This window comes from Neofelis nebulosa, chromosome 16 (assembly GCF_028018385.1).
Source record: "Neofelis nebulosa isolate mNeoNeb1 chromosome 16, mNeoNeb1.pri, whole genome shotgun sequence".
In the NCBI taxonomy this organism is placed as follows: domain Eukaryota; kingdom Metazoa; phylum Chordata; class Mammalia; order Carnivora; family Felidae; genus Neofelis; species Neofelis nebulosa.
The window spans coordinates 3,245,294-3,268,873 of NC_080797.1; the positions used below are offsets into that span (position 1 = coordinate 3,245,294).

The 23,580-nt window shown below is 53.9% G+C and overlaps 2 protein-coding genes across 18 annotated transcripts in view; one reads left to right on the top strand and one right to left on the bottom strand.

Annotated features, from left to right (window-relative positions):
- The window catches only part of NDEL1 (nudE neurodevelopment protein 1 like 1), a 99,431-nt gene that overhangs the window by 69,689 nt on the left and 6,162 nt on the right, over positions 1–23,580 (top strand). For 2 of the 10 annotated variants that reach the window (XR_009254772.1, XM_058703118.1), the window contains exon 9: positions 20,479–21,098. The exons of 5 other annotated variants lie outside the window; for them this stretch is intronic. Coding sequence is in view for 3 of the 5 variants with exons in the window: in XM_058703118.1 (XP_058559101.1) it covers positions 20,479–20,512 (34 nt within the window). In the remaining 2 variants the exon portion in view is untranslated. Of the gene's footprint in view, positions 1–4,018; positions 4,668–12,097; positions 12,165–20,478; positions 21,099–23,580 lie in introns of those variants that run through there. 3 more of the 10 variants (XR_009254771.1, XM_058703115.1, XM_058703116.1) reach the window with 2 other exon arrangements.
- Positions 1–23,580, bottom strand: part of MYH10 (myosin heavy chain 10) — a 132,184-nt gene that overhangs the window by 5,683 nt on the left and 102,921 nt on the right. For all 8 annotated transcript variants that reach the window (XM_058703103.1, XM_058703102.1, XM_058703100.1 and 5 more), the window contains 13 exons: positions 22,759–22,896; positions 21,840–21,963; positions 20,311–20,482; positions 18,838–19,050; positions 15,444–15,588; positions 13,909–14,115; positions 11,143–11,247; positions 9,752–9,904; positions 9,117–9,365; positions 8,647–8,859; positions 6,783–6,995; positions 5,520–5,681; positions 1,475–1,603 (listed from right to left, as the gene is read on the bottom strand). In XM_058703103.1, coding sequence (XP_058559086.1) covers positions 1,475–1,603; positions 5,520–5,681; positions 6,783–6,995; positions 8,647–8,859; positions 9,117–9,365; positions 9,752–9,904; positions 11,143–11,247; positions 13,909–14,115; positions 15,444–15,588; positions 18,838–19,050; positions 20,311–20,482; positions 21,840–21,963; positions 22,759–22,896 — 2,223 coding nt within the window. The remainder of the gene's footprint in view (positions 1–1,474; positions 1,604–5,519; positions 5,682–6,782; positions 6,996–8,646; positions 8,860–9,116; positions 9,366–9,751; positions 9,905–11,142; positions 11,248–13,908; positions 14,116–15,443; positions 15,589–18,837; positions 19,051–20,310; positions 20,483–21,839; positions 21,964–22,758; positions 22,897–23,580) is intronic.

Genomic DNA, 23,580 nt, shown 5'->3' on the forward strand with positions numbered 1-23,580 from the left:
CTGGGCATCAGCTCTACCACCTGGCCTCTGGTGCTCCGTCCCTTGCCCACTGGCCGGGCGTGCCGTGGATACCCACTGGGGAACCCGTGGGAGAAAGGGGAGGAGCCTGAGGGAAGGAAAAAAACAGAAGGGCAGGGCTAGCTTTCCAGGGGGTCTCTTCTCCCTTATCTAAAGTCTGAAACAAACACTTTCTGAAAAGGCTTGGGAGTGTGCTTGGGTACGCAGCTCGTGCCCTGGGGGCCTCCGGGAGGCAGGCTCCCAGAGCCCCCTCCCCTGAGCGTGTCCCCGTCAGCTCCACGATGGACCACACAGATCTTGAACATTTGCTTCACGGAGGAGCAGGTGTTCTTTTAAGCAGATGTGGAGCATTTTTAAAGACTGGTCACGTTCTAGACCCTACAGCTGCTCTGGTCTCTATTCTCTAGCCACAGTGCAAGAAAACAGAAATCAACAAGAACAAAAATCCACCCATTTGGAAATTTAAACCACACTTTTAAGTTGTTCATGGAATAAAGGAAACCATTACTGAAATGAGAAAAAACTGGAATTAAATGGTGACGAGAGCACAGATTTTTTAGGACACAGTGAAGACAGGACTTGGAGGGGAATGTGCAGTGTTCTAGGAGCAGAACCGGACAAGAGAAAAAATGGAAAATTAACGTGTGCGATTCAAGAAAGCAGAAAAAGAAAAACCCAAAGGAAGTAAGGATCAGAACAAAAATCAAGGAAAACAAAATAAAGAGGGATCCAAACCACAAGCTGCCTCTCCCAGGGACCTTGGGGTCCGCTCAGTGTCGACTCACTTGGTTTTTAGTCCCTCCTCCATCCCCGACACCCTTCTTTCTTGCAAACTCTGCTCTACATTCAGGGTCTTTGGTGACAACGGATCCATCATTGCAGGTGTTTGTGTGGGCGTGTTCTCGTATTAACGGATAAGAACATTTCAACTTAAGTTGCTCTTCCCTTTCCTAGGTTGGAATACTTGTGCTCACCGTTCACACAGCGATGTGTGGACACACACATCGCGTGTGTGCAGTTCTTTGTACGTCACTCACATCTCCATAAAGCTGTTAAAATAAACCTGCACAGTCAGGTGTGTCTACCGCGGACGTGACCCCATAGCACACGTAAGCCCCCGTCAGTCCCTCTTCAGGAGAACTTCCAAAACAGATAACTGAAAGAAGTGATCAGAAGATGAATCGCTCGGGGAGTCAATGAAACCTGCAGCTTCCCTTTTAAGTATCACAGGAATAGTGCTTCTGTGTAAACCAGGGCGGTCTTAGAACACTTAGAGTTCAGCCATCCCGATGCTTCCCAACACTAAATCAACACCACTGCCTTTTATAACACATGGAGCACGGCCTGGTAAGTCGCTCGAAAAGTGACTGACCAGTCCCTTGGCCGTTAGCCAGGTAGAGGAATATACAGGGTAAACATTTTTTGAACAAATGGATGAGGAAGTAAGTAAACAAACCTCTTGCAATTGAAGGATTTCGGCTTCTAGACTCTTGAGTTTCTTTTCACTCTCTTTGGATTGAGCAAAAATCTCGTCCCGGGATGCACGAGCTTCTTCTAATTCACGTTGGTAATCCTTCATCTGAGCCTAAGATTAAGTAGGAACAAGGTGTTAGAGGACTTTCTGGTCTGTTTTTAAACATATATTGTTTCTGGATTATAAAAGTCCAAGTACAGTCACTGTAAATATGAAAGTATATGGCGGGGCGCCTGGGGGGGCTCATTCGGCTAAGCGTCCGACTCTTGATTTCAGCTCAGGTCATGATCGTACGGGGATCCTTGGGGGATCGAGCCCCAAGCTGGGTTCCTCAAGCAGCATGGAGCCTGCTTGAGGTTCTTTTCTTTCTCCTTTTGCCCCTCCCCCACTGGTGTGTGCACGTGCAAGCTCAAAAAATAAAGTACATGCCAGTGACAAAGGTATCGCAAGAAAACATTTAGAACAATATCCCTTATGAAAATAGACGGAAAAATCAACAAAATAGTGGCAGACCGAATCCATCAGTTTGTATAATCCAAAAGAATGATACACCATTATATCCAAGTGGGATTTATCTGAGGATTAATTTGACACCCCAAATCAATTAATGCAGCCGTAGGATCATCTCAATAAATGCAGAAGCAGCATGTGACAAAATCTAACACCCTTTCATTATAAAAACAACTCAGTAAAATGAATAGAAGGAGACGTCCCTCAACTCTGATAAAGGGTATCAGTGAACAACTAACAGCTAACATACTGAATGGTGAAAAGACTGAGTGCCTTTCCCCTATGATTAGCATTGAAGCAGGGATGTCCGACTTTGCCACTTCTGTTTAACCCTGTAACAGTTCTAGTCAAAGCAGTTAGGCCACGACAAAAACCAGAAAAGATATCCAGATTAGAAAGGAAGCAAAAAACCTAGCTTGATTTGCTGATGTGATCTTGTATACTGAACATCTTAAGGAATCCACCAAAAAACCATTAGAAGAAGCCAGTTCAGCAAGGTTACAAGATCAATATACAAAAATCAACTGTATTTTCATATACCATAAACATTCCAAAAATCAGGAAAGCAATCACACGTATAAGCCTCAAAAACGAAAAAAATATGGGTGCGTGGGTAGCTCAGTTGGTTAAGCATCTGACTTTGTTTGGCTCGGGTCACGAGATCACGGTCTGTGAGTTCAAGTCCCGCATCTCGTGAGCTTGAGCGCTGGGTGAGTCCTGCTTCCCTCCCTCTCTCTCTGCCCCTTGCTCAATTGTGTGTGCGCTCTCTTTCTCAAAAGTACTTAGGTATAAATTTAGCTAAAATATATGACTCGTACACCAAAACTATAAAATAAGATCACCACTGAAAAAAGAAATGCTAAATAAATGGAAAGATAATCATGTTCATACACTGGAACAAACACTGGAAGACAGTATCATTAGGATGGTAAGTCCTTTCCAGATCAATCTACTCAGTCAACAAATGATCGAAACTCAAGCTGGCCCACCTGCCGCTTGCAGAAATCGGTAAGTTGATCATAAAATCCGTAGGGAATTGTTCTTTCTTTGAGAAAGAACAGCAAAGCGAGAGATGTTACGCTTCCCAATTTGAAAACTTACGAAGCCGCAGCAATCAAGACTCTGTCACACTGGCATAAGAAAAGACATATAGATCAACAGAAGAGAGCTGAGTCCGGAAATAAACATGTAAATCAACGGCCAGATTTTTGACAGGAGTGTCAAGAGCCAAGATAATTCAATGGGGGAAGGAAGAGTCTTCTGGGGTGCCTGGGTGGCTCAGTCAGTTAAGCATCTGACTCTTGACCTGGGCTCAGATCATGATCTCATGGTTTGTGGGTTTGAGCCCACACCCAAGTGTGGAACCTGCTTGGGATTCTCTCCCTCCCTCTCCCTCTTCTCTGCTCATGTGAAAAAAACTTAAAAAAAAAAACCCACAAAAAACCAACAAAAACTAATTCAAAGGTTAAAAAAAATCTGAAAGTGTAAAACTCTTAGGAGAAAACATAGGAATAAGTCTTTATGATCTGGGCATATGCAGTAGTTTCACAGATGGGATAACAAAGGCACAAGAAACAATTTGTATTGCACACAGCACCACTGAGTGAATAAACCAGTCTAGAGAATGGAAGAAAACGTATGGGAATCATAGATCTCACAAGAAGCATCTAGAATATATACAGAAATGTTACAAAACTCAGTTATTAAAGACAACTCAATTAGGAAGATGAGCAGAGGATTAAGAGAGATTTTTCGCAAATAAGATAATGGCCAATAAGCAAGTGAAAAGATGTTCATTAGTCATTAGGGAAATGCACATCAAAAACCACAATGAAATACCACTTCATACCCACTGGGATGACTATAAAAAACGAATAGCAGATATTGGTGAGGACGTAGTAAAGCTCGAATCCCCACACACAGCTGGTAGGAAATGTAAAATGGGACCATCACTGTGGAGAGGCGGGGCAGGCAGTTAAACAGAATTCCCACATAACCTAACAATTCCACTCCTAGGTATGTATCTACCGAAGAGAACTTGAAAGCACACGTCCACACAAACGTTCACGGATGTTCATAGCAGCAGTATTCAGAGCGGCCGAAAAGTCCACCCAAATATTCATCAACTGTTGGACTAATGACCTGTGGGCAATGCATACAACGGAACGTTATACGGTAACAAAAAGGAATGAAGTCCTAATGGATGCCACGCCACGGATGAACCCTGAAAACACGCTAAGGGAAAGAAGCCAGGCACAGAAGCCACATATTTTACGATTCCGTTTATAGGAAATGTCCAGCGTACGCAAATCTCGACACACAGAAAGCAGACGAATGGTCGATCAGCGCCACACATGGCAGATGGTGTGCAGTGACGGCTGCCGGGTGCGGGGTTTCTTTTCGAGGGATCTGAATGGCCAGAATTGCATAGTGGTAATGTTCGCAGAACCCTGTGAATGTACTGAAATATACTGAAAATAAGCAGGCAAGTTGTATGGTCTGTGAATTAAAACTCCCTACAGCTGTTTTGTAAACAAAATCACAGTTACGTATAGTCTCTGTAATATGCTTAATAATCTTTGTAATAAGCTCGTCAGAATAAGAGCTTTGTGCTTGGCTTTTTACAAAAAATACAAGGAAGCAGTTAAGTTGCTTTTAAACTTATTACCCAGAGTTGGCTTTTCCTTTTAAATGTGCTATGTTTATGTCTGTCCACGAACACCTTTCTGCGTGTGTGGCTGTGAAAGAAGCCGCCTGCGCTCTGTCTTCCTTTATGGACTTGAGCCCCTTCCTTGCATCCATAGCCCCACCATGTAAATGGCTGGCAGTCCACTTACATGTAGGTGGTTTCCCTTTGTTGCTGTCACAAATACCCCTTCAGCTGTGATCTTTGTTCACAGATGTTTCTTCTCAGATTTTGTTAGAACACATTCATCTTAAGTTTATTTTGAGAGCGAGAGGAGTGCACGCGAGCGGGGGAGGGGGAGACAGAATTCCAAGCAGATTCCACGTTATCCGCACAGAGCCCGACATGGGGCACGCGATCCCACGAACTGCGGAGATCGTGACCTGAGCCATCTGGCGCCCCTAGAAGACATTCTTAAGATGTGGAATCACCACGGTCAGAGAAATGGAAATTTTCTCAAGCTTGTCATAACCGTTGAGCCCCCCGGAAAAGGGCCTATTACGAGAGAGGGTCGGTTATATCCCACAATAGCGGGAGATATTCTGGAAATCGGTCACCGCGACAGTGAAAACTGGCACATCACTCAAGCGGCCGAAGTGCTAAGCCATGACCGGAAAGAGGACGAGAGCCCGCGGCAGTGGGGGAGGGGGGGGGGGGGAGCACCACCTTCCTGTTGGGTGGCTTGCGCGTAGCTCAGCGTCTCCAGGGGACGTGTCCCGGACTTGCTGAGGGACCACGCGCGGCCCGCAGACACGAGATGCACGCGTGCCGCCTCTGTGGCCCGCAACCCGGCCACCGCGTGCTCCGTCAGAGCCCGCCGGCCGCACGCACCTGAAGCTTGCGGAGCTGCTTGACCACCTCGTCCCTGGCTTTGTTCGCAGCCTCCATCTGAGCTTCCAGGTCCTTCAGGTCTATTTCCAGTTTCTTCTTGGACGCGACCGCCAGCGCCCGCTGCTTCCGCTCGTCCTCCAGCTCCGCCTCCAGCTCCCGCACCTAACGGAGGCACCGGGGTTATGTCTGGCCAGACCCAGGTGTCCCCGCATGGGGATCGGCAGCCTGTCATCGTAGGTGCTCTCTGCTCCGGAGCAGCCGTCGTTAATAACAGCAAAGCCCAGGAGCTGCAGTTTGTTCAAAGAGGCCTTTAAGCCGAAAACCCTGTACGCACGCACCCCCCCCCGCCTCCACGTGATGGCACACAGGAGGCAGAGCCCTTCCCCTCCAATCTCCAGCTCCCGGCCGAGGTGGCACGACACAGTGGAAAGCCAGGAGACACTTTCTTGGGGTGGTTTCATCCGGGGACGCCCAGGCGGCCAGGTGCCGAGGTCTCAGGCCCCAATACCCGAGGGGAGCCAGCTCGGACGTGGGTCCCCGAGCCCAGGCCTGGCCTTCGGATGATGCACCGGGCCCCGTCGGTTCAGAATTCCTGACCCACAGAAACTGGGAGCAAAATACGTGCTCTTTGAAGTCACCAAGCGGGAGGTGACTAATTATCTGGCAAGAAGTGACTAGTGTGCTCAGTGCCAGTGCAGTGAAAATAACAAAGACCAATGTATTCCAGATCCAAGACCCGATACCACGAACTCCAAGGGACTGTCAAAATATCCACAATTAGATTTTAAACTAAACTTTTAAAATTAGAAGTTTGACATATGTTCGGAAAACTATACAAAATTCTAAATGCCCAGCAACTTTTTAAAACCAAAAAATGTAAGCATCCGGTTTTCCTTTTCCCAACAAGGGATGTGAGGCGAACTTCCCCTTGCAAGGGGCGTCCGGGTTCTTTCCTTCGCCCGCACGTTTTGACGGTCACGGAATTTGCACCCAACCACACGTTCTTGGACATCCCACCACACGAGGCCTATTGAGTCATCGGTAAGTCTCCTGGTTTGTCAACAGCAGTGCTGTTGTCTGAGAAACAGGAAACCAAAAATAATTACATTAGATTTCAGAGAATAAGCTAATCAAACGAGGACATAAATGGATTTAGCTCCAGCTGACGTGGGCCGACACGAACCAGCAGCAGCATATGGACCCACAACCGGACTTGGAGACCAGACAGGCTCGTCCCCGGGGGCCCTGCGTCCTTCCGCTTACCTGTTTAACCAGCAGCCGCTTCTTCTCCTCGTTCTGCTCATCTCTGGTCTGCAGGTCCCTCTCGAACTGGGCCTTCATGGCCTGCATGTTGACCTCTAGGCGCAGCTTGGCGTCCTCCGTGGCCTGAAGTTCATCTTCCAGCTCCTCCAGCTGGGTCCTCATCTCCTCCACCTGCTGCTCTAGCGCCCGTTTGGACTTCTCAAGTTCGTGCACCTAAACCACAGGAAGCAGCGGCACAGGGCTGAGCCTTGGCAGAGGCACGGACGAGGACAGTGGTCTGTGTCCTCATCGGTTACAGGCCCCCCGCAGGGCACGAAGGCCGCTCTGGTCCCTCCTGGGCCCGCTTCCCAGCCCCGCTCCTGCTACGGCCCTGCCGTCCCCGGTTTTGGAGCACGCTATTCAGACGGCAGCACGGAGCCCCTGATGGATCACTCGTGCTCTATCAGTAAGGTCTTCTCCGGTGACCTTGAAGTGGAGACGTCTTTAAAAGCCCAAGAACGATGAACAGAGCACGGTGTCCGAGGAGCCCATCTGTGGACTGGCCATCTGCCTGCTGTCTGCGTGTGAAAGGTGCTGTGGGAGATCCCGTCTTGCTGTGAAAACCTCACCTGTGCTGCAGATGCACGTGGGAACTTGTAGCTACTTAGGTGTGTCAGGCCTGTGGAGCGGGGGACGCGTGAGAAGTGGCCTGACCTTCGCCCACCCCACACCCCCACCTAGTTCTCGGTGCCGAGCGCGTCTGCCCCGCGTCCCCTCTGATCCGTCCCCGAGACACCTCTCAGGCGGCCACGCCACCTCTCCCAGGGGCAGCAGGAGACGTGGCAGGGGAGGCCCCGCAGCCCCTGCTGCTGCTTAGGGCACAAAAGTGAGGTCTGTAGAATGAACATGTCCGTTATTCTAGTGAAAACTGAAAGGAACGAGAAAACTGGGTGCCTGGCTGGCTTAGTCGGTGGAGCGTGAACCTCTTGATTGTGGAGTTGTGAGTTTGAGCCCCACATTGGGCATAGAAGGTTACTTAATAAAAAAAAAAAGAAAAGAAAAAAAACAAAGTCATTGTGGAGTTGTCTGCGTACGACTATGCGATCAGGGCCACTTCTAGTCTAGGCAGCCTCTTGTCCATGGGGCTGACCCTCCAGGCACCTCCTGTTAGGAGACCCAACAGGAAGGGAGGAGAGTCTTCCCTCCTTTATGATGTGGCCAGAGAGCCCCTATGTCGCAGCTTCCTGAGACAGGGCAAGTGCAACGTTGTCTGGCAGATGATACAGATCAGGAGGTTAAGTGGCTCCTCCTGGGGAGAACGGACTGCTTCCGGCCCCAGCCCGGCCTCACAATCCTCCACACCTCATACACCTGAGGGGTGTGGGACAAATTAACATCACCCCGGCTCTTGTAGAGCGTGTTTGCAGTAAAGGACAGCATCACAGAAACTTCCAGACTGTCAACGAGTCCCCAAAGCACTTGAAGCCTTCAGGGAAAACCAAGAGTCTCAGCTGGGAAGGCCCGGGCGAGGAAGGACAGGGGCCGCTGTCCTTGGCCCGGAGGGGACCTCGTGGTACCTGTGCTTGGGAACTCCCTGTGACTCGGGAACAGTGACATTCCTGCCAGGACGTAGGGTGGGGGGTGGGGGGGTGGGGGGCGTGAAGGTGACAGGAATAAACCAAGTGTCACCATCGGTCAGGGCCACTACGAGAACTCATGGCTCAGGCACCGAGAACCGAGCACAGACCGCAGGGTCCGACAGCTTGTCCCGGGAGACCTCAGTCCCCATCCGTGCACCGGCCAGGACGCCGCCAAGCTCCTGCGCTGTCTGGAGACGCCTTCCCAGATCCTCCCCCGCGGGGGGCCGGGTCCCTGGGATACTCACGTTCTTCCCCACGTCGTCCTTGGAGCTCATCAGGTCTTCCATGTCTGCTCGAAGCTGCTTGTTCTGCCTCTCGTACTCCTCCTTGGCCTCCAGGGCCTCCTCGAGGGCCCGCGCCAGGGACAGGGCTTTGGTTTCCTTCTCCCTGGCCTCTGCCTCCGCGCGGTCTCGCTCCTCTGCATAGCGAGCAGAGATGTTCTTCTCTTCTGCTAACAGCTGCACGGAACGGTGTCGGGACACGTTAGAGACAACGCGAAAGCGGCAAACACGCTTCTCATTCGCTGTGTGTCTGACTTCCTGCTGAGCCCCCTACTGTGGTTCATGGGTGCTATTTCTTTCTGCTTTTCTCCCTTTCCAATTTTCTACAAATACGTATAAACACGAAGATTATTTTAGACCACGACAACAAGAGCGTCTGCCAGGAGACGGCAGCGTGTGGCACTGGCCCTGGGACGCAGGGACGCAGGGCCCACCTGGTCGAACTTCTTCTGCTTCTTCTCCAAGTTGGAGGCGATCTGGCGCTGTTGGTCCAGGTCCACCGTCAGGTCGTCGAGCTCCTGCTGCAGGCGGTTTTTGGTCTTCTCCAGCTTGTCGTAGGCCGAAGCCTTCTCCTCCAGGCGCTGGCCCAGCGCCTCCGCGTCCTTCAGGAGCTTCTTTCTGGCTTCTTCCAAACTTTCAATTGTTCCTAAGTCATCGTCTACTTTCTTCTTGGTATCTGTCAGCTGGTTGTACAGGAAGAGAGACCCACGTTAAACAACCCCAGTGACTTTTACAGGTGAGGAACAGAGAAAGCTCGTTTTCCGTATTTGGAGAAAAGACGTATAAATCAATACGTGACTGCGAGCAAACGAGGCTCAGACTGTAACGACGTCTTAGCTAATCATCGTCATGAGGATGGCTGGTCTGAGTCCTTACACGGCGGACCCAGTCCGAGGTCACTGTCGAGGCTCCCCACACCCTCACCGGAGCACCGGCACTTGGCTGGGTCAGAGCACACGCTCACGGGGCTTAGTTTCGTACAACCTAGTTAACTGTGCCAAGTGGAGAGGACGTTAGTCGCTAAGCGCGCACATCCAGGCCTCCGCGGCATCCGCGGGCACACGCGCACCTGAGACTGCAGGGCCAGCACTTGTTTCTCCAGGTTCTTCCTGGCCTCCTCTTCCTCCTCCTGCTGCTCCTGGAGGCCGTTCTTCTCCTCCTCCAGCTGCCGGATGCGACTGCTCAGGTTCAGCTTTTGGCGCGTCTCCTCCTGAAGAAGCTCCTGTTTATTTCACAAGAGGTCGATACCGGAGTTACATCGATCACTGAACAGAAACACCTTTCTTAAAAACAAAGTCACGGCACAAAAAACACAGCGCCTCAGTGGGTCACAACTACCCCGTGATCTTAAGAAACAGAAATGATTTAAAAACACGCCTGATAATTTTACAGACGATCTTAACAGAAATATTGCCTTTTAAAAATCTTGTTTTAAATGTTTATTTGTTTTGAGAGAGACGGTGAGCGACCGGGGCGGGCAGAGGGAGAGAGCATCCCAGGCAGGCGCCTACGTGGGGCTCAAATTCATGAACTGCAAGATCACGACCTGAGCCAAAAGCAAGAGTCAGGCACTTAACTGAACCCCCCAGGCGCCCCAAAAATACCGCTTTCAACGTGTCCTTGAGGAACGGCAGTGTCGTTCACCGCAGGCACCCAGGCCAGGAGCTCAGTGGCCCGAGACGCCTCCTTCTCCAGCATCCGCGTACTTCTGGCAGACCTGTCTCCCCACTCCTCTGTCCCTTAGTTGAGGCACTTGGCATTTCTCACTATGCTTACCTCCAGTATCGGGCAACCCGTCAGCTGTCTGTCCTTTACAAACTTCCTGCCAGACTGATTCCCGTGACCCGCCCCTGGTCTCCCATAGTCTCACTGACCAGGACGTGCCCTGTCACAGTGGAAGCTCCAAGAGATGTTTACCCCTGTATCCCCAGCACCTAGCAAATCAACGTTCTTATAAAGTTAGCGAATTTAATAAAAAGAAGATGTAAAACTCCAAGAAGAAAGTGCTGTGTTATTTTCATGTCAAAGTTGTCATCCTAACTTCTGTCTGACGTGAAGACATCCCTAACATGTTTTGACAAGAAGGCCTCAACCTACCTTTTTACGAAATGGACTATTAGGTCAGTGTAATATAATTTCAACCACAAAAAAACAATCTCATGTAAAACAGCCGGCAATACTTGTGTGCGCAGTAGGACCGCTGCTCAGTGAACCATGTTCCAGGCGGTGCCCGCTGGTGCCCACGAGCCTGCCAGACGCTGAGGGCTCTGCGTCCAGATAACTGAGCCTCAGAGACTTCCTGAGCGTCAAGGCCCGTTATGATGCAAGATGGTTCCAAATAAAAGTTGAGCACAAAATCAGAGATGGTAAGAAAGCAGTTGTGGGGCTGGCCTGTTTCACGGACTTGTAGGTTACAGAACCGGCGGAGCTATGACCCAGGGCCTTCACCCCCCAGAATACCTGTGTGTCCTGTAGTTGAGATTCCAGACTGGCTGCGTCCTTGGCAAATTTAATACCCTTCTTCTCGGCTTCTTCCAGAAGCGTGGAGACGTTATCCAATTCATTCTGCGAGGAGGAAGGAATACAAGATTCAGTGTGATGCGACAGGAAGCAGACAGAAAGGTCCGGCCTCACCACTCTTCAACGCACACAAATACAGCAGTGTTTCCGGGGGAGGAGGAGGGATCCTGAAACCCCCAAAGCCAAGGAGGACTTCCATCACAGGCGCTGCCTCCCAACAGCGCCCACAGAGGCAGGCGCCGTGCCAGCCGCCGCAGACCACGTCAGAGTCCCTGCTGGAAGGACAGGGAGGAACGTAACGGCAGAGCCCGTGCACGGAGCGCGGTTCTCCGCATTCCTGCTCACCGTCTTGTTTTTTATCATGAAGAAACAAAGACTGCACTAAATTCTCTCCGTGGCTCCTCCGCTATGTGAAGAGGCTCCCAGATCAGCAGGCACTGTTATTTAATCCTTTTTCACACTGAGATGCATTAACCCTGTGTTAGGGGTGCAAGTAAATTCCTAGTCTTCTAGAGTTACAGAGATTTAAAGGAGCGAAAGTTCTCGTACCCCATCTAAAGTTCTTTTTAAGCTTAAAAATCTGGTGGTACAGATTTATCAGGAATGTTTAGCTATAGTCTTAAGGCCAGATTTCATGAACGACGTGGTAAAAACATTGTTGCCTTTTCCTCCTTCCTGACGGCTCTAACCTGCTCCTCCCCCACCAAATCCCCACGGTAGGAGGCCTTTTGTAATTCTTTGTGAGCGGAGCAGGTAGTGGGGAGAAGGGTAGGGACGACAGGTGGCCCTTCACTCCGGTTTGACCCTCGGTCGCATTAGCGAAGGGAAGGTGCGCAGAGGGCGTCTCCGTACACGTAAGGCAAGCCAACGACATTCCTGTTTTTACTCGTTTTAGCAACATCCTCTGGAGAGGGCACGTGCCAACAGTCTTGGCGACAGTGTGGTAGCGGAAGGCTCTGGACTCAACAGAGACAGACCTCCGGCCTTCAGCTCGGGCTCCTTCACCTGCAGGGGAGCGGCCAGAGGGCCGCCAGCTCCTCGCTTTAGCTTCACGTTCCTCATCAGCCCGACGCGCCCAGGGGGTGACGTAAGGACGGAAGGAGAGAGCGGCCACAGGCGCCCACGAGGGTCACTTGCCTCGCCTCCTTGCCACCCGGATGGTAATGGTATGATGACGTTAGTAACACTGTTTAACGGCCTCTCTCTGGAGAACACCTCCCTGGACAGGCAAGAGTTAACAGGGGAGGCCCGAGACCGCTCCCCTTAGAAAGGCCTGTTGGCAACGCCGCCGCCCGGCCCTCGGCTGGATTTCGCGAGAGCACCTACCATTCCCTAAAATAGAATGGCTCCCCGTGCCGTTTACACAAAGCGGTTTGTGTAAACACTGTGCTGTATGCCGAACGCGTGCCTTCCTTCTGGGAGTCAGGCAGTGGGGCCGTCGGGACCAGCCCCCAAAGGGACCAGCCTTTCCAAGCGGGCCCGTGGAAAGGACAGCCCACGTGCTGGCCCAGCTCCCTGCCCCCAAGGGGCCTGCTGGGAGCTCGCACCTGGTTTCCTCAGGGCCTCCCACCTTTGCCCTTTACTGATTTGCTCTGTGTCCTTTCACTGTAATAAACATGGCCGTGAGCAGGCCCGCGTGCGGAGTCCCGGGAGTCCGCCCGGTGGTCTTGGGAGTCTGGCATAGCTCGGCTCTGGAAGCCGTTTCTAGTGCAGCACCATGGGACGTGCGTCTTTTCTCGCCCACAGACATTCATCTATCGTCTCGTTTTTATTGGTGGCGTAGGAGTCCATACTTGGACATGAAAGTTATTCCAGTTACGCTCTTTCGTACATATTTCTGCAATGAGCGTTCTCAGAAGCAGAGTCTGTGTGTGATCCTTATTTCCCTGGGTTACGTTACTAGACGTCACTTTATTGGACTGTAGGGTATCCTATACATACGCGTGTCTTTGTCTTTTGTATGTATACGTACTGTCTTCTCTTTTTCAGGATTTTAATTTTGTAAATATTTGAGAGAGAGCGTGGGGGTGGGGGAGAGGGAGAGAGAGACCGAGTGGGGGAGGGGCAGAGAGGGAGGGAGGGAGAGGCTCTGCACCATCAGCGTAGGGCTAAAGAGGGGCTCAAACTCACAAACAATGAGATCGCGACCTGGGCCGAAACCAACAGCCAGATGCCTAACTGACTGAGCCAGCCAGGCACTCCTAAGATTTTACTTTGAAGTAATATCTACACCCAGTGTGGGGCTTGAACTCACAACCCTGACATCAAGAGTCGCACACTCTACCCACTGAGCCAGCCAGGCACCCCAGGGTATTCATATTTTTAAGGCCTGTGACAGCAAAACTGCTGACCTGTTCTTTAGAAAACGTCGTCTCAATTTATACTTGGCCCAGCAGTGTATAAAAAATCCAGTTTTGGCAAGTTAGCACCAACACTAGGCACCCGTTTCTGTGCCCACTGCCCCACTTGTCTTACTGACTGGTCTAATGGAGCAGCTGAAGTTGTGTTTAAAGCCCAAAGCTATACCCACTGTTCAGTGTGGGATTTACTACAATTAAGGCCAACTCGTGCTGTCCGTCCCTGAGATACCTAGTAGGACTGAACCTAAACACACCACGCACCCCTGACGGCAGCGGTCCCCAAGGGGCTCGACGGTCGCGGACAGGCCGCCGCGGGTGCGTCCCGAGTTGGGTTTTCCGGGCTCACCTGTAACTTGTTTGCTTTCTCGGCCAGCTCCACCCGGAGTCTGTCTCCTTCCGAGACCTTGGCGTGGAGCTCCTGCACCTGCGCGTCCAGTTTCTTCCTCTTGTGCTCAGACTCGGCCTTGACCTGCTGCAGCACCTTGACCTCACACGCCAGCTCTTTGTTGTCAGTCTCCAGGCCCTGCTTGTTCTTCTCCAGATTTGCCTTGAACTAGGAGGGGAGGGAAGAGAAATTTGCCAGTATTTTTAGAACACTCCATACAAGGCACTGCTTTTTGTATCAGCAGGATGGTGCCCGATACCCGGGCTGCACTCGGCATCGGAGTGAGCGAATGAAAACCTCCGTTCTCCCCTGAGCACGGAGATCTCTGTGGAGGAAACGCCCTGTACTCCCTGCCCGGGGTAGGAGAGCCAGACGTGTGGGGGCTCAGTACACCACGGAATTCATCGTGGTCAGCGTGGGGGCGACTCGGGGTACGTCCCGTCATGTAATCATCCACTCGGGTTATCCTTTCTAGAAAACGTGTTCCGTCGAGAAAATTATTCTCAGTGAGGAGCTGAGACCCCTGTTGCTGGGGTAAGACTAACACAGGGGTGTCAGCGCAGGGGTGACCACAACAGGTCGCACGGCTGCAGGGATCGCCTCGTGGGGGACCTGGGCCTGGGGATGGGCTTTTGAGGTGGTGCAGCTGGGGGTCACGTGGGGGCTCCTGGGGCCTGAGTGCCCGGCTTCACTCTGCCATTCCACGTTCTGGCTGTGTGGCCCTCGATTAGTTTCCTGACCCTGCCGGCCTCAGTTTCCTCATCCTCTGAACGGAAATGACAGTCGAGAGTCTACCGCACAAGGTTGTGGTGACGGTTAAAGGCAACGCACGCGGCGTACTGAGCATGGTGACAGACACGTGCAAATGTGCATGTCCAGTCAACATTAATACCGAGAGTGCACGTGTGGACCCGCGGAGGACAGAAGGGGGCCCCGGAGCGGGAGCAGAAGGCACGAAGGAAGGGCCACGGGGCGTAATGGGGAAGGACGCCCGTCTGCCCCGGGGTCAGCGGGGGGACGAGCTGCTGTGTTGTCAGGACGGAAGCCTGTGTGAGACTCGGGGCGGGGATGGCGGCGAAAGGAGGGCGACACCGCCTGTGGTGGCTTCAGACTGCCAGAGGCGGGAGGAAGGAGGAGAGCGTGAGGGCCACGTGAAATGGCTGCAGGGCCTGGGGACTGGCTGGCCGCAGATGGGGACAGGCACAGAGCGCTCAAGGGTTTTGAGCGTGGCCATCAGCGGGGGGGGGGGGGGGCGCTGGTGGAGGGCGGCCCTGGGAAGAACGGGATTGGAGACGGCCACCGGGTCCCCCCGGTTATTGAAAAAAACAACAAAAAGTCAAGGGCCCGTGACCCCTAGGGTACGCAGCGCCCTGCGAGCTGCTGGCCGTGTCAGCCCCCACGGCCGTGCCGAGGCCGGGCTCAGCACCGACTGGACGGATGTGCGCCCGATGGCCGATCTCCTGCAGGACACGGGCCCATGCGCCTGCCCCTCTCACCCTCTTGGCCTGTTCCAGCTGCTCCGAGAGCTCCTCCAGGGCTGTGGCGTGTCTCTGTCGCATGTCCTGGATTTGGGCTTCGTGGTTCCTGGTCTCTTCCTCCAGAGCCTTCTTCAACTCTGCCACCTCTTGTTCACGTTTGGTGCTAGACGGACACATCGTAGAGAAAGCGGCTCAGAATTAACCGACGGACCGACTTAGAACACGATCAAGCACACAGTGAAGCTGTGGTTTTGTTTCACGCAGGACATCAGTTTCCCCCCGAGGCGACGGACACGGTGTGATGCTTCCCAACTCCGCGACCCCGCACGACGTTAACCCTCAACCTCGGCTTCTGCACCCCCAGCACGAGGGTCACGACCGAACCCTGGCCTCACGAGGCTGTGAGGGTCACACGGGGGAAGTACCGGGCACAGGCCCTGGCCTAGAACAGCCCTCACTATATTTGGGGTGTTGCCATCGTCACGTGAAAAGATATCCCCTCGGTTCCTTTGATAACTATCTGGTCTGGTAGGTCCCGGAAAGCCGTGTGTCCGCTGTGACCCTGGGGATCCCTCCAGAGAGAGTTCAGCTCCCCTCAACTCCTCCGTCTGACGTACGGTCAGACACAGTGCTCGTCCCTACGGTCACCAGACGGTGGCGGGGGGGCAGGAGCTGGTTAAGGCCAGATGGCCAGCTGCCTGCCACAACCCCAGCGGACGTCTCACTGCATCCGGAAAAGGTGGGTCCCCAAGTGGCTTTCCAGAGCTAAGGGTGGGGCAGGCCGCATCACAGGACGGCCCGTCCCGACGGAGGCAGGACTCTCCCCGTCCCTGTGACATAGCTGTAGTCAGGATCCTGAGATAAATCGAGGTCTGCTCTAACCTGCGTTTAGGGAACGAAGATCATGTTAATATTAAATATCTTTACGTGGTTTTCCAGCGTTTTTGCCATTTGCTGTGACAGGCGTAGGGTGGTGACCTCGCTACCTGGAGGAAGACTTCACAGGGCCGTCCATCCCAGCGCCACCTTTACCAGAAGCGTAGAGCTTGACGAAGCCCGAAACCCTTGCTGAAGCACGGCAGATCCCAGCCCCGCGCAAGCTGCAGACATCAGGGGTCAAAGTGGCTGGGGCTTTACGACCGGCCTGAAGAACTCCGGCAAACTCGCGCCGAGGTTCGAGCGCATCAGCAGTTAGGACGGGGACTCGGGTGCCGACTCGGGGCACGTTCTCCTCCCTTGACCGGTGCTCACAGGCAGCCGGACAGAAGGGATCAGAAGATTCAATGTGGTCTCACTGGGCTCGACCCGGGCGGTGGGGGCCTGTCCCTGAGTCTCCTCGAGGGGAAGGACTTGGTAGGGGGGGAGGTCGCCGGACGTAAGCGTCAGCCCGGCCAGGCCGGACACCGCATCCGGCCACTCTGGCCCCGTGAATGATCCGTGCTGTCGGCCGTCACACGGCAACGGCATTTCTCCCGCTAGCAGGGCACGGCCCTCCGGGTACGAATTCCTACATGAAACCAGGAGTCTTGCACGGCCCCCCCTCCAGGCTGAGCCACCCAACTGTTTTTCGTCTTTCACGGGAAGTCCTCCGGAGAGTTTGTGCCAAGTTTGGTTACTTTCACACCGACCCGAGGAAACACGCACGGGGAGGAGCCGGTGGGGAGGCAGGGGGTCCTTGGCCACAGCGGCTCACGCCAGCACCAAGACCCCGGAGCTGCGGGCAACCGGAAGTCTTCACAAAACGGCACCCACGAGCACTACGTTTGAGCCTGTCCGTGGTTTTAATAAACGTTGCACATGTATCGACTTGTTTTCAAGAGGGGAGTGGGAGAAAAGGACCGGAGCCTTTTTTTCTATCGTGGTCAAAAAACCAGCTGAGAATTGAGAATTGACAATTCAATAAGGTCTAGTTCAGTGGCTTCCATATTAAAAAAGAACTTTTCTTTGACGTTGGTTTTTGAGAGAGAGACCGTGCAAGCGGGGAAGGGGCAGAGAGAGGGAGACACAGAATCAGAAGCAGGCTCCAGGCTCTGAGCTTTTGTGACAGCATAGAGCCTGACTTGGGGCTTGAACTCCTGACCGTGAAACCATGACTTTAGCCAAAGTTGGATGCTTAACTGGCGGAGCCACCCAGGCACCCCCGTTGCTAGATTTTTAAAAGCAGACCTCCTACTGGGAAAGCCGGGACTTAACCCGGCTGACAGCAGGGCTGTTCTGAAGAGGGGGAGGAGGCCTGGGCCGGCCTGGCTCACGTGGGCTCCGGCTCTCTCTGGGGACGTGACCTGTCGTCCCTGCCGTGGTCTTACGTGTTCATGGGCAAAGCCCCACAGACACATCGCGAGGCTCCTCCATCACCGACCACTCCCTCGCCGACACCATCTGACAGCCACCTCACCCTCAGAGCGGCCTTCTCTGCAGACCCGGTGACGTCCCCCTCTCCAGACCCCCCCCACCCCCCGACCCCGCCGGGTGAACACACGCTGGTCCTTCCCTACCTCCCTGACCACACCTGTCTTCACAGGTGACTCCCCTCCCGCCCTTTGTGTTTCATTCCAGGCCTTAGCTCAGCTGCCACGTGAGAGCGAGGACACCCCGGAGCAGCGAGCAGAGGGGCGTGTGTGCACACGTGGGTGCGTGTGTGCATGCCTCTGTTTGCACGCAGCCGGCCGCATCTACCAGCCCCTCACGCCCGGGGAAGCTGGAGTCTTGAGGAGCGAACAGACGGGCGGGAAGAGGCCGGGGCAGCGGTCTGGGAGGTCACAACCCAGCGGCTGACGTGAGGACACGACCGAGTGCCGGCAGGAGCCCCAGTCAGCCCCTCCACTGGGCCGCCTCCCGCTCGCTGCTCCAGCTCTCCGCGACCCTCTGGGGGCTGCAGCCGAGGCTTCCACACGCCCCTGACTCTTCCCGCTGGCGCTTGGCTGTGGCCTTGCCTGTCACCCGGCACGTGCCTCTGCCCTGCCTTCTTTTCCGTTTGGTAAACGTGAACCTCCCTTCTCTGCTAACCACGCCCACAGCCCCGCCCATCCCGTCTGACCCACCTGCCCCTCCGGGCTTCCGGGTCTGGTACAAGCCTCCGCCCAACTCTCTGTGCACCTGCCCCGGGGCCTGCCTGGAGACGTCCGTCACGGAGTGTGGCTTTTCCCCGATCCCATCCCAGCCCGCACACCTCAGTCTGCCGGTCGTTCCCCGCCAGCCGCCCCTCCCCCACCGGACACGGGTTTGTTTCTAACCACAGCTATCTCATCCCTGTCCATTATTTCCCATCCCTGTTTCCTTGGCCATTACTTCCCGGAGGGAAAGAAATACTCAGAACAGCAACGAAAGGAAAAGCCCCGTGTCCCCAAGGAGGCCACCGCGCCTGAAGCATTTCTGCCAGACGCCAGGGGGTGCCCACCTATGCGCCACTCACCGAAGTTCCTGCTGAGCCGCGGTGGTGTCCAGGGTGTCCTCCAGCTCCGTTTTCAGAGCCTCCAGCTCCTCACTCAAGTCCCGCTTCTGCTTCTCCGCCTTGTTCCGCGAAGCCTTCTCCGATTCGAAGTCCTCCTGCAGCTCGGCGATCTGGGCTTGCAGCTCGCGCACCACCTTGAGCGCGTTGTTCTTGTGGAGCGTCTCGTCGTCGCCCCTGCGAAATCGCCCAGCACGAGAAGGGCTCAGCCGGCGGCCGCCGGCATCCCGGGGGGAACCCAACCCCGCCGTGCCCCTCTGCGAGCGGACCCCAGTCACACGTCCCTCTGCCCGTGGCCGGGGCTGGGCCTGCTGGGCAGGGGGAGGAGGCACGGGGGTGGACGACCTGAAGGCCCCAGAGCCAGAACCAGAATTGGCAGCGTCAGAACCGGAATGGAACCCCGCCCCCTTTCCAGAGAGCTGCGGTTTTCCATTAAAAGGACAGACAAGCTCATTTTAATGATCAGAATATTAAAAAAATCGCTCCAGAGTAAAAGGTTAAGAGAACACTGCTCAGGGCGGCAGTCCAGTCCAGCCTACAGTGAAGCAGCAAACCCGAAGTTCTTGCAAGTCAGTAGGAGGCCTGCTGCCTTCACACCTGCTGTGCATGTTAGCTCAGTGCTGGCAGAGTTTCTGACTGGAGGAGCTGGGATACTTGGGGTGAGAGACAGGAATCCAGAATTCCAGCTCTCGCCTCTAAGAGGAAAAGCAGAACGTCTGGCCAAAATGAGACCAACTGTGATAGAGGGCAGAAAAAGAGGTCTGTTACGAGATTTACTCGCTTATGATAAATGGTAAAGTTTAAGTTCTATGACCGTGTAACCAAGTAATTCTTCTTTAGAAAGAAATATTAGATATAAATATATTTATTAGGCATGATTTCCATTCTAAAACGATTTAAAACTCAATAGGAAATCATGCCACGAGCGAGGGGGATTCATTTTTTTCTTAATGTTTATTTACTGAGAGAGAGGGTGAGAGAGGAGGGAAGGAGACAGAGAACCCCAAGCAGGGTCCACGCTGCCAGCACAGAGCCCGATGTGGGGCTTGAACTCACGAACCGTGAGATCATGAGCGGCCCGGGTGCCCCTGGCAGAGGATCATTTCTGAAAAGGGGTTTCCCCTCAACTTCTAAAACACGCTGTGGAATTACTCTCTAACACACGGAAACCAAACGCTGGGTGTGGTTAACAGGACTTGTGGGGGGAGTTTCCAGGGACCTCGGTGACCAGCGATCGCTAGGCGCGGACACCGATGGTGGTTCACGAGTGCTTCTTGCTGCCCTGACACAAGCCGTGGACTCCCGGCTCTTTCAGCCTCCTGTGCCACACCCTCAAGGAGACTACGTGTCCCCGTCTCGGGGTTTTCGTTGGCGCCCAGCCCCAGACGCTCTGCCGAGCGCACAGCCCGCGGCAACGGCCCCGCGCGGGGGGCGGACCTGGCCAGCGCGCCCTGCAGCTCCTCCTCCTTCTTGGCCAGCTGGACCTTGAGCTCGTCGATCTGCGCCTGCAGCTCCGCGATCTGGTCCTGCAGGTCGGTGGTCTCTCCGTCGAGTTTTCTCTTGGCCTTTTCCAGCTCCTGACGGGTCTTTTCTTCCTTCTTTAAGCGTTCTGAAAGGCAAGGGCCAAGAAGCTCTTTAACCGACAAGTGACAGGCCACATGAACGAATTCGAGAGAGAAACCGACCCGAGCTGAAAATACGCCATTTCACTGAAAAGCGGCCACCGCCTTGACCCCACCGTGCCTACAGCTCGGCCGTCAGAAACCCGCGGAGATCCAGCTGCAGGCAAGAGCGGTCGGTGGGAGGATGGTATTTTCAGGAAGAAACTGGGTGGATTCTGTCACTTCGTGGGAAGGGAGCCCACAGCCATTGCTGGGCCCAGGTTTGCAGAGGGGCTCAGCAGAGGCGAGGGCAGTGTGCCCGGAGCCCCGTCCCCCTTCCCTGGGAGTTCCTGGCAGGACCCAGGGCTACAGGACTACAGTGCCTCCTGGCACTGAGGCAGAGGACAGAGTGGGGGCAGGCGTCACAGTCCCGCGATGATCCTTCAACTACGCCGGCGCTCCTTCCCTTCCCAGGACTGTCCTCCAGCAGAGCCAGCGTGTGGGAAGGTGGAGACTGGGCACCGCGGGCTGATCACACGGCCGAGACAGAGCAGGCACGTGTGCGCTCTGTGCTCCCCTGAGCGGAAGAGCCACGCGCCGGCAAAAATGGTTTATGAAACTCTCTCCCGCAGCCATCCTCTCTCGTCTGTGCTAAGCAACAGCGAGACAACAAAACCTGAGATAGGTTTTGACAAACCCTCTCGTTTTCTCCCTACTGCGAAAGCAGTGCGCTGGGAGAGCGCGGTCACGGCCACGCAGGTGCTGTAGGGACACGTGACAGCCGGGCGTCGAGCGCCGTGCGCTGCTCTGATACAGACACAGGGTCGAGCCGCTGACGCGGCAGATGCGTGGATGCCTCCCCAGCTTCCACCCTCTTTCCCGGGTTCTTGTGTAGAAAGCCAGGGTCCGCTCTGTAGACACCCTGGGATTTCCCAACACAGCTTCTGCCGTCTCCGTGCGACGCGATTCCCCTCAGCGGGTTCTCTGTCCCCAACACTTTCCGTGGCAGTAGCCATCAGTCTCTTTGTGAAGTGAACCCTACACGCCCCCACGCAGCTGTCAGATTAAACACAAAGTCCACTGGCTTCTACGACTCAAACTTAGAGCCCCGCTGCGTCCATCAAGGGGGCAAGGCGTTTCACCATGGGATCTAACTTCATAAAATCAAAGTTTAGGTTAGCGCTACCCCATCATAAATACTTGGGAGACTAGGCAGCAGATAACAACTCAAAATACGCCCATGTAATTGAATGCAAACTGATTAGTAATCGGCACGCCCATTTTCCATTACCACATGTTCTGATTTAAGTAAAATCTAAACACTCACAAGCCCAGTCCCACGTTTCTCTGACCCCAAATACTAACCTTCTAAATCGGAGATCATCACTTCTTGCTTATTTCTGATCTTGGCCAAATTTTTGGCCTTTTCTTCCTCTTCAGCCAGCTGAGAGGAGCACTCCGCGATGCGATCCTCCAAGAGTTTCTTTTCCTGAGTAGAAAGTCACCGTTTCAGCGAAGGCACGCACAACCACGCGTGGGGTGTGGTGTCACTCAGGAAACGGGCTTGTGGCACCACGTCCCCCCGTGGCTCCGATCGCTCCCGAGAGGTGGGAGGTTCACTCGTGTAGGCCCCCCCTGCGCCCCCCCCCCCCGCCCCCCGGGTCCCGCAGCCCGCATGGAGCGAAGCTGTGTGTGCGCGGGCAGGACCTGGTCATCGAGGGGGGACCGATGCACACAGAACGTGCATGTTACACATCTGAAGGATCAGGAGGCTATTTGGTCCCAAGATCTAAACAACTAAAGACTTTCTACCTTTACAAATCTATAGAAGTTGAGTGTTAAAAAAAGTAAGTAAATGAACCTGAACTCTTGAGAATTTCTTGAAGGAAGCCCCTTTCAGCGAGTCTGTCAACATACGGATTTCCCACATTCTAAAATCCACTTTAAAAAAATTTTTTTAATGTTTATGTATTTTTGAGAGAGAGAGTGAGATAGAGCACGAGCAGGGGAGGTGCAGAGAAAGAGGGAGACGCAGAATCCGAAGCAGGCTCCGGGCTCCGAGCTGTCAGCACAGAGCCCGACGTGGGGCTTGAACCCACTAACCGTGAGATCGTGACCTGAGCCGAAGCCAGACGCTCAACCGACTGAGCCACCCAGGCGCCCCTCAAAAATCCACTTTTTAAGGAGGCTCCACGCCCAACATGGGGCTTGAACTCACGATCTCAGGCTCTACCCACCGGGCCAGCCAGGCACCCCCAAAATCAGCTCAGAAGCAGTCTCTTACTTTGATAAATTTGGAGTTTTGGTCCTCGAGAAGCAGGATCTCCTCCTCCATCTTCTTGGTCTTCGCCTCTGCCGTCACCTTCTCCAGCTGGAGTTTCTGGCGAGCCCCTTCCTCCTCGTCCAGCTGCTCCTCCAAGTCCTTGGGAAGCAGAGCACACAGTCAGCCGCCCCCCGCTCTCCACAGGATGCCACCACGCGCCCCTCCATGAAGGCGCAGGGGAGTGAAACGCTGAGGCGTGGGGAAACGCCGAACGGCAGGGGTGTTTTTACAGACGTGAAGCACAGGGAAGAGAAGCAGACGTTTGCAGCCACTGCAGGCTGCAGCCCAGCCCGGGTCTATCCTTCTGGAAGCCAATGTGGCAGAGGACAGCAAGCTCCGAAAAACCAGCATTCCTTTCACACCAGCAATTTCGGGACACAGCCACAGGTGCGATGTACGTAAAAAGGTCATTTATAATATCGAAGGACGGTGAACGTGCCACAAAATCTCTTGCTGAGTAGAGGGTGTATTTGTGAAGGGGAAAAACCTAGGAATTAAAATTCGTATTTGAGAGAGGGGTGGTCTCGGCTCAAGCCAAGCTCACCGCGTGAGCCCATCCCCAAGTGGGTGGGATTCTGGCGTGTGCAGGTTTCTAAGGTAAGACACACTTCTGTGTCCTGCCCTGCCTCATCATACGTAGTACACATGTACGTTATGGACCAGGACTGTACGGACAGATCCACGAACGGTCTGTTTACAAAACCTATCGTGGTTGACTCGGGAATGAAACCCATGCAAGAGATGGTCATTTTCTCGTGGAAAACTTCAAACACAGCAGCAGAA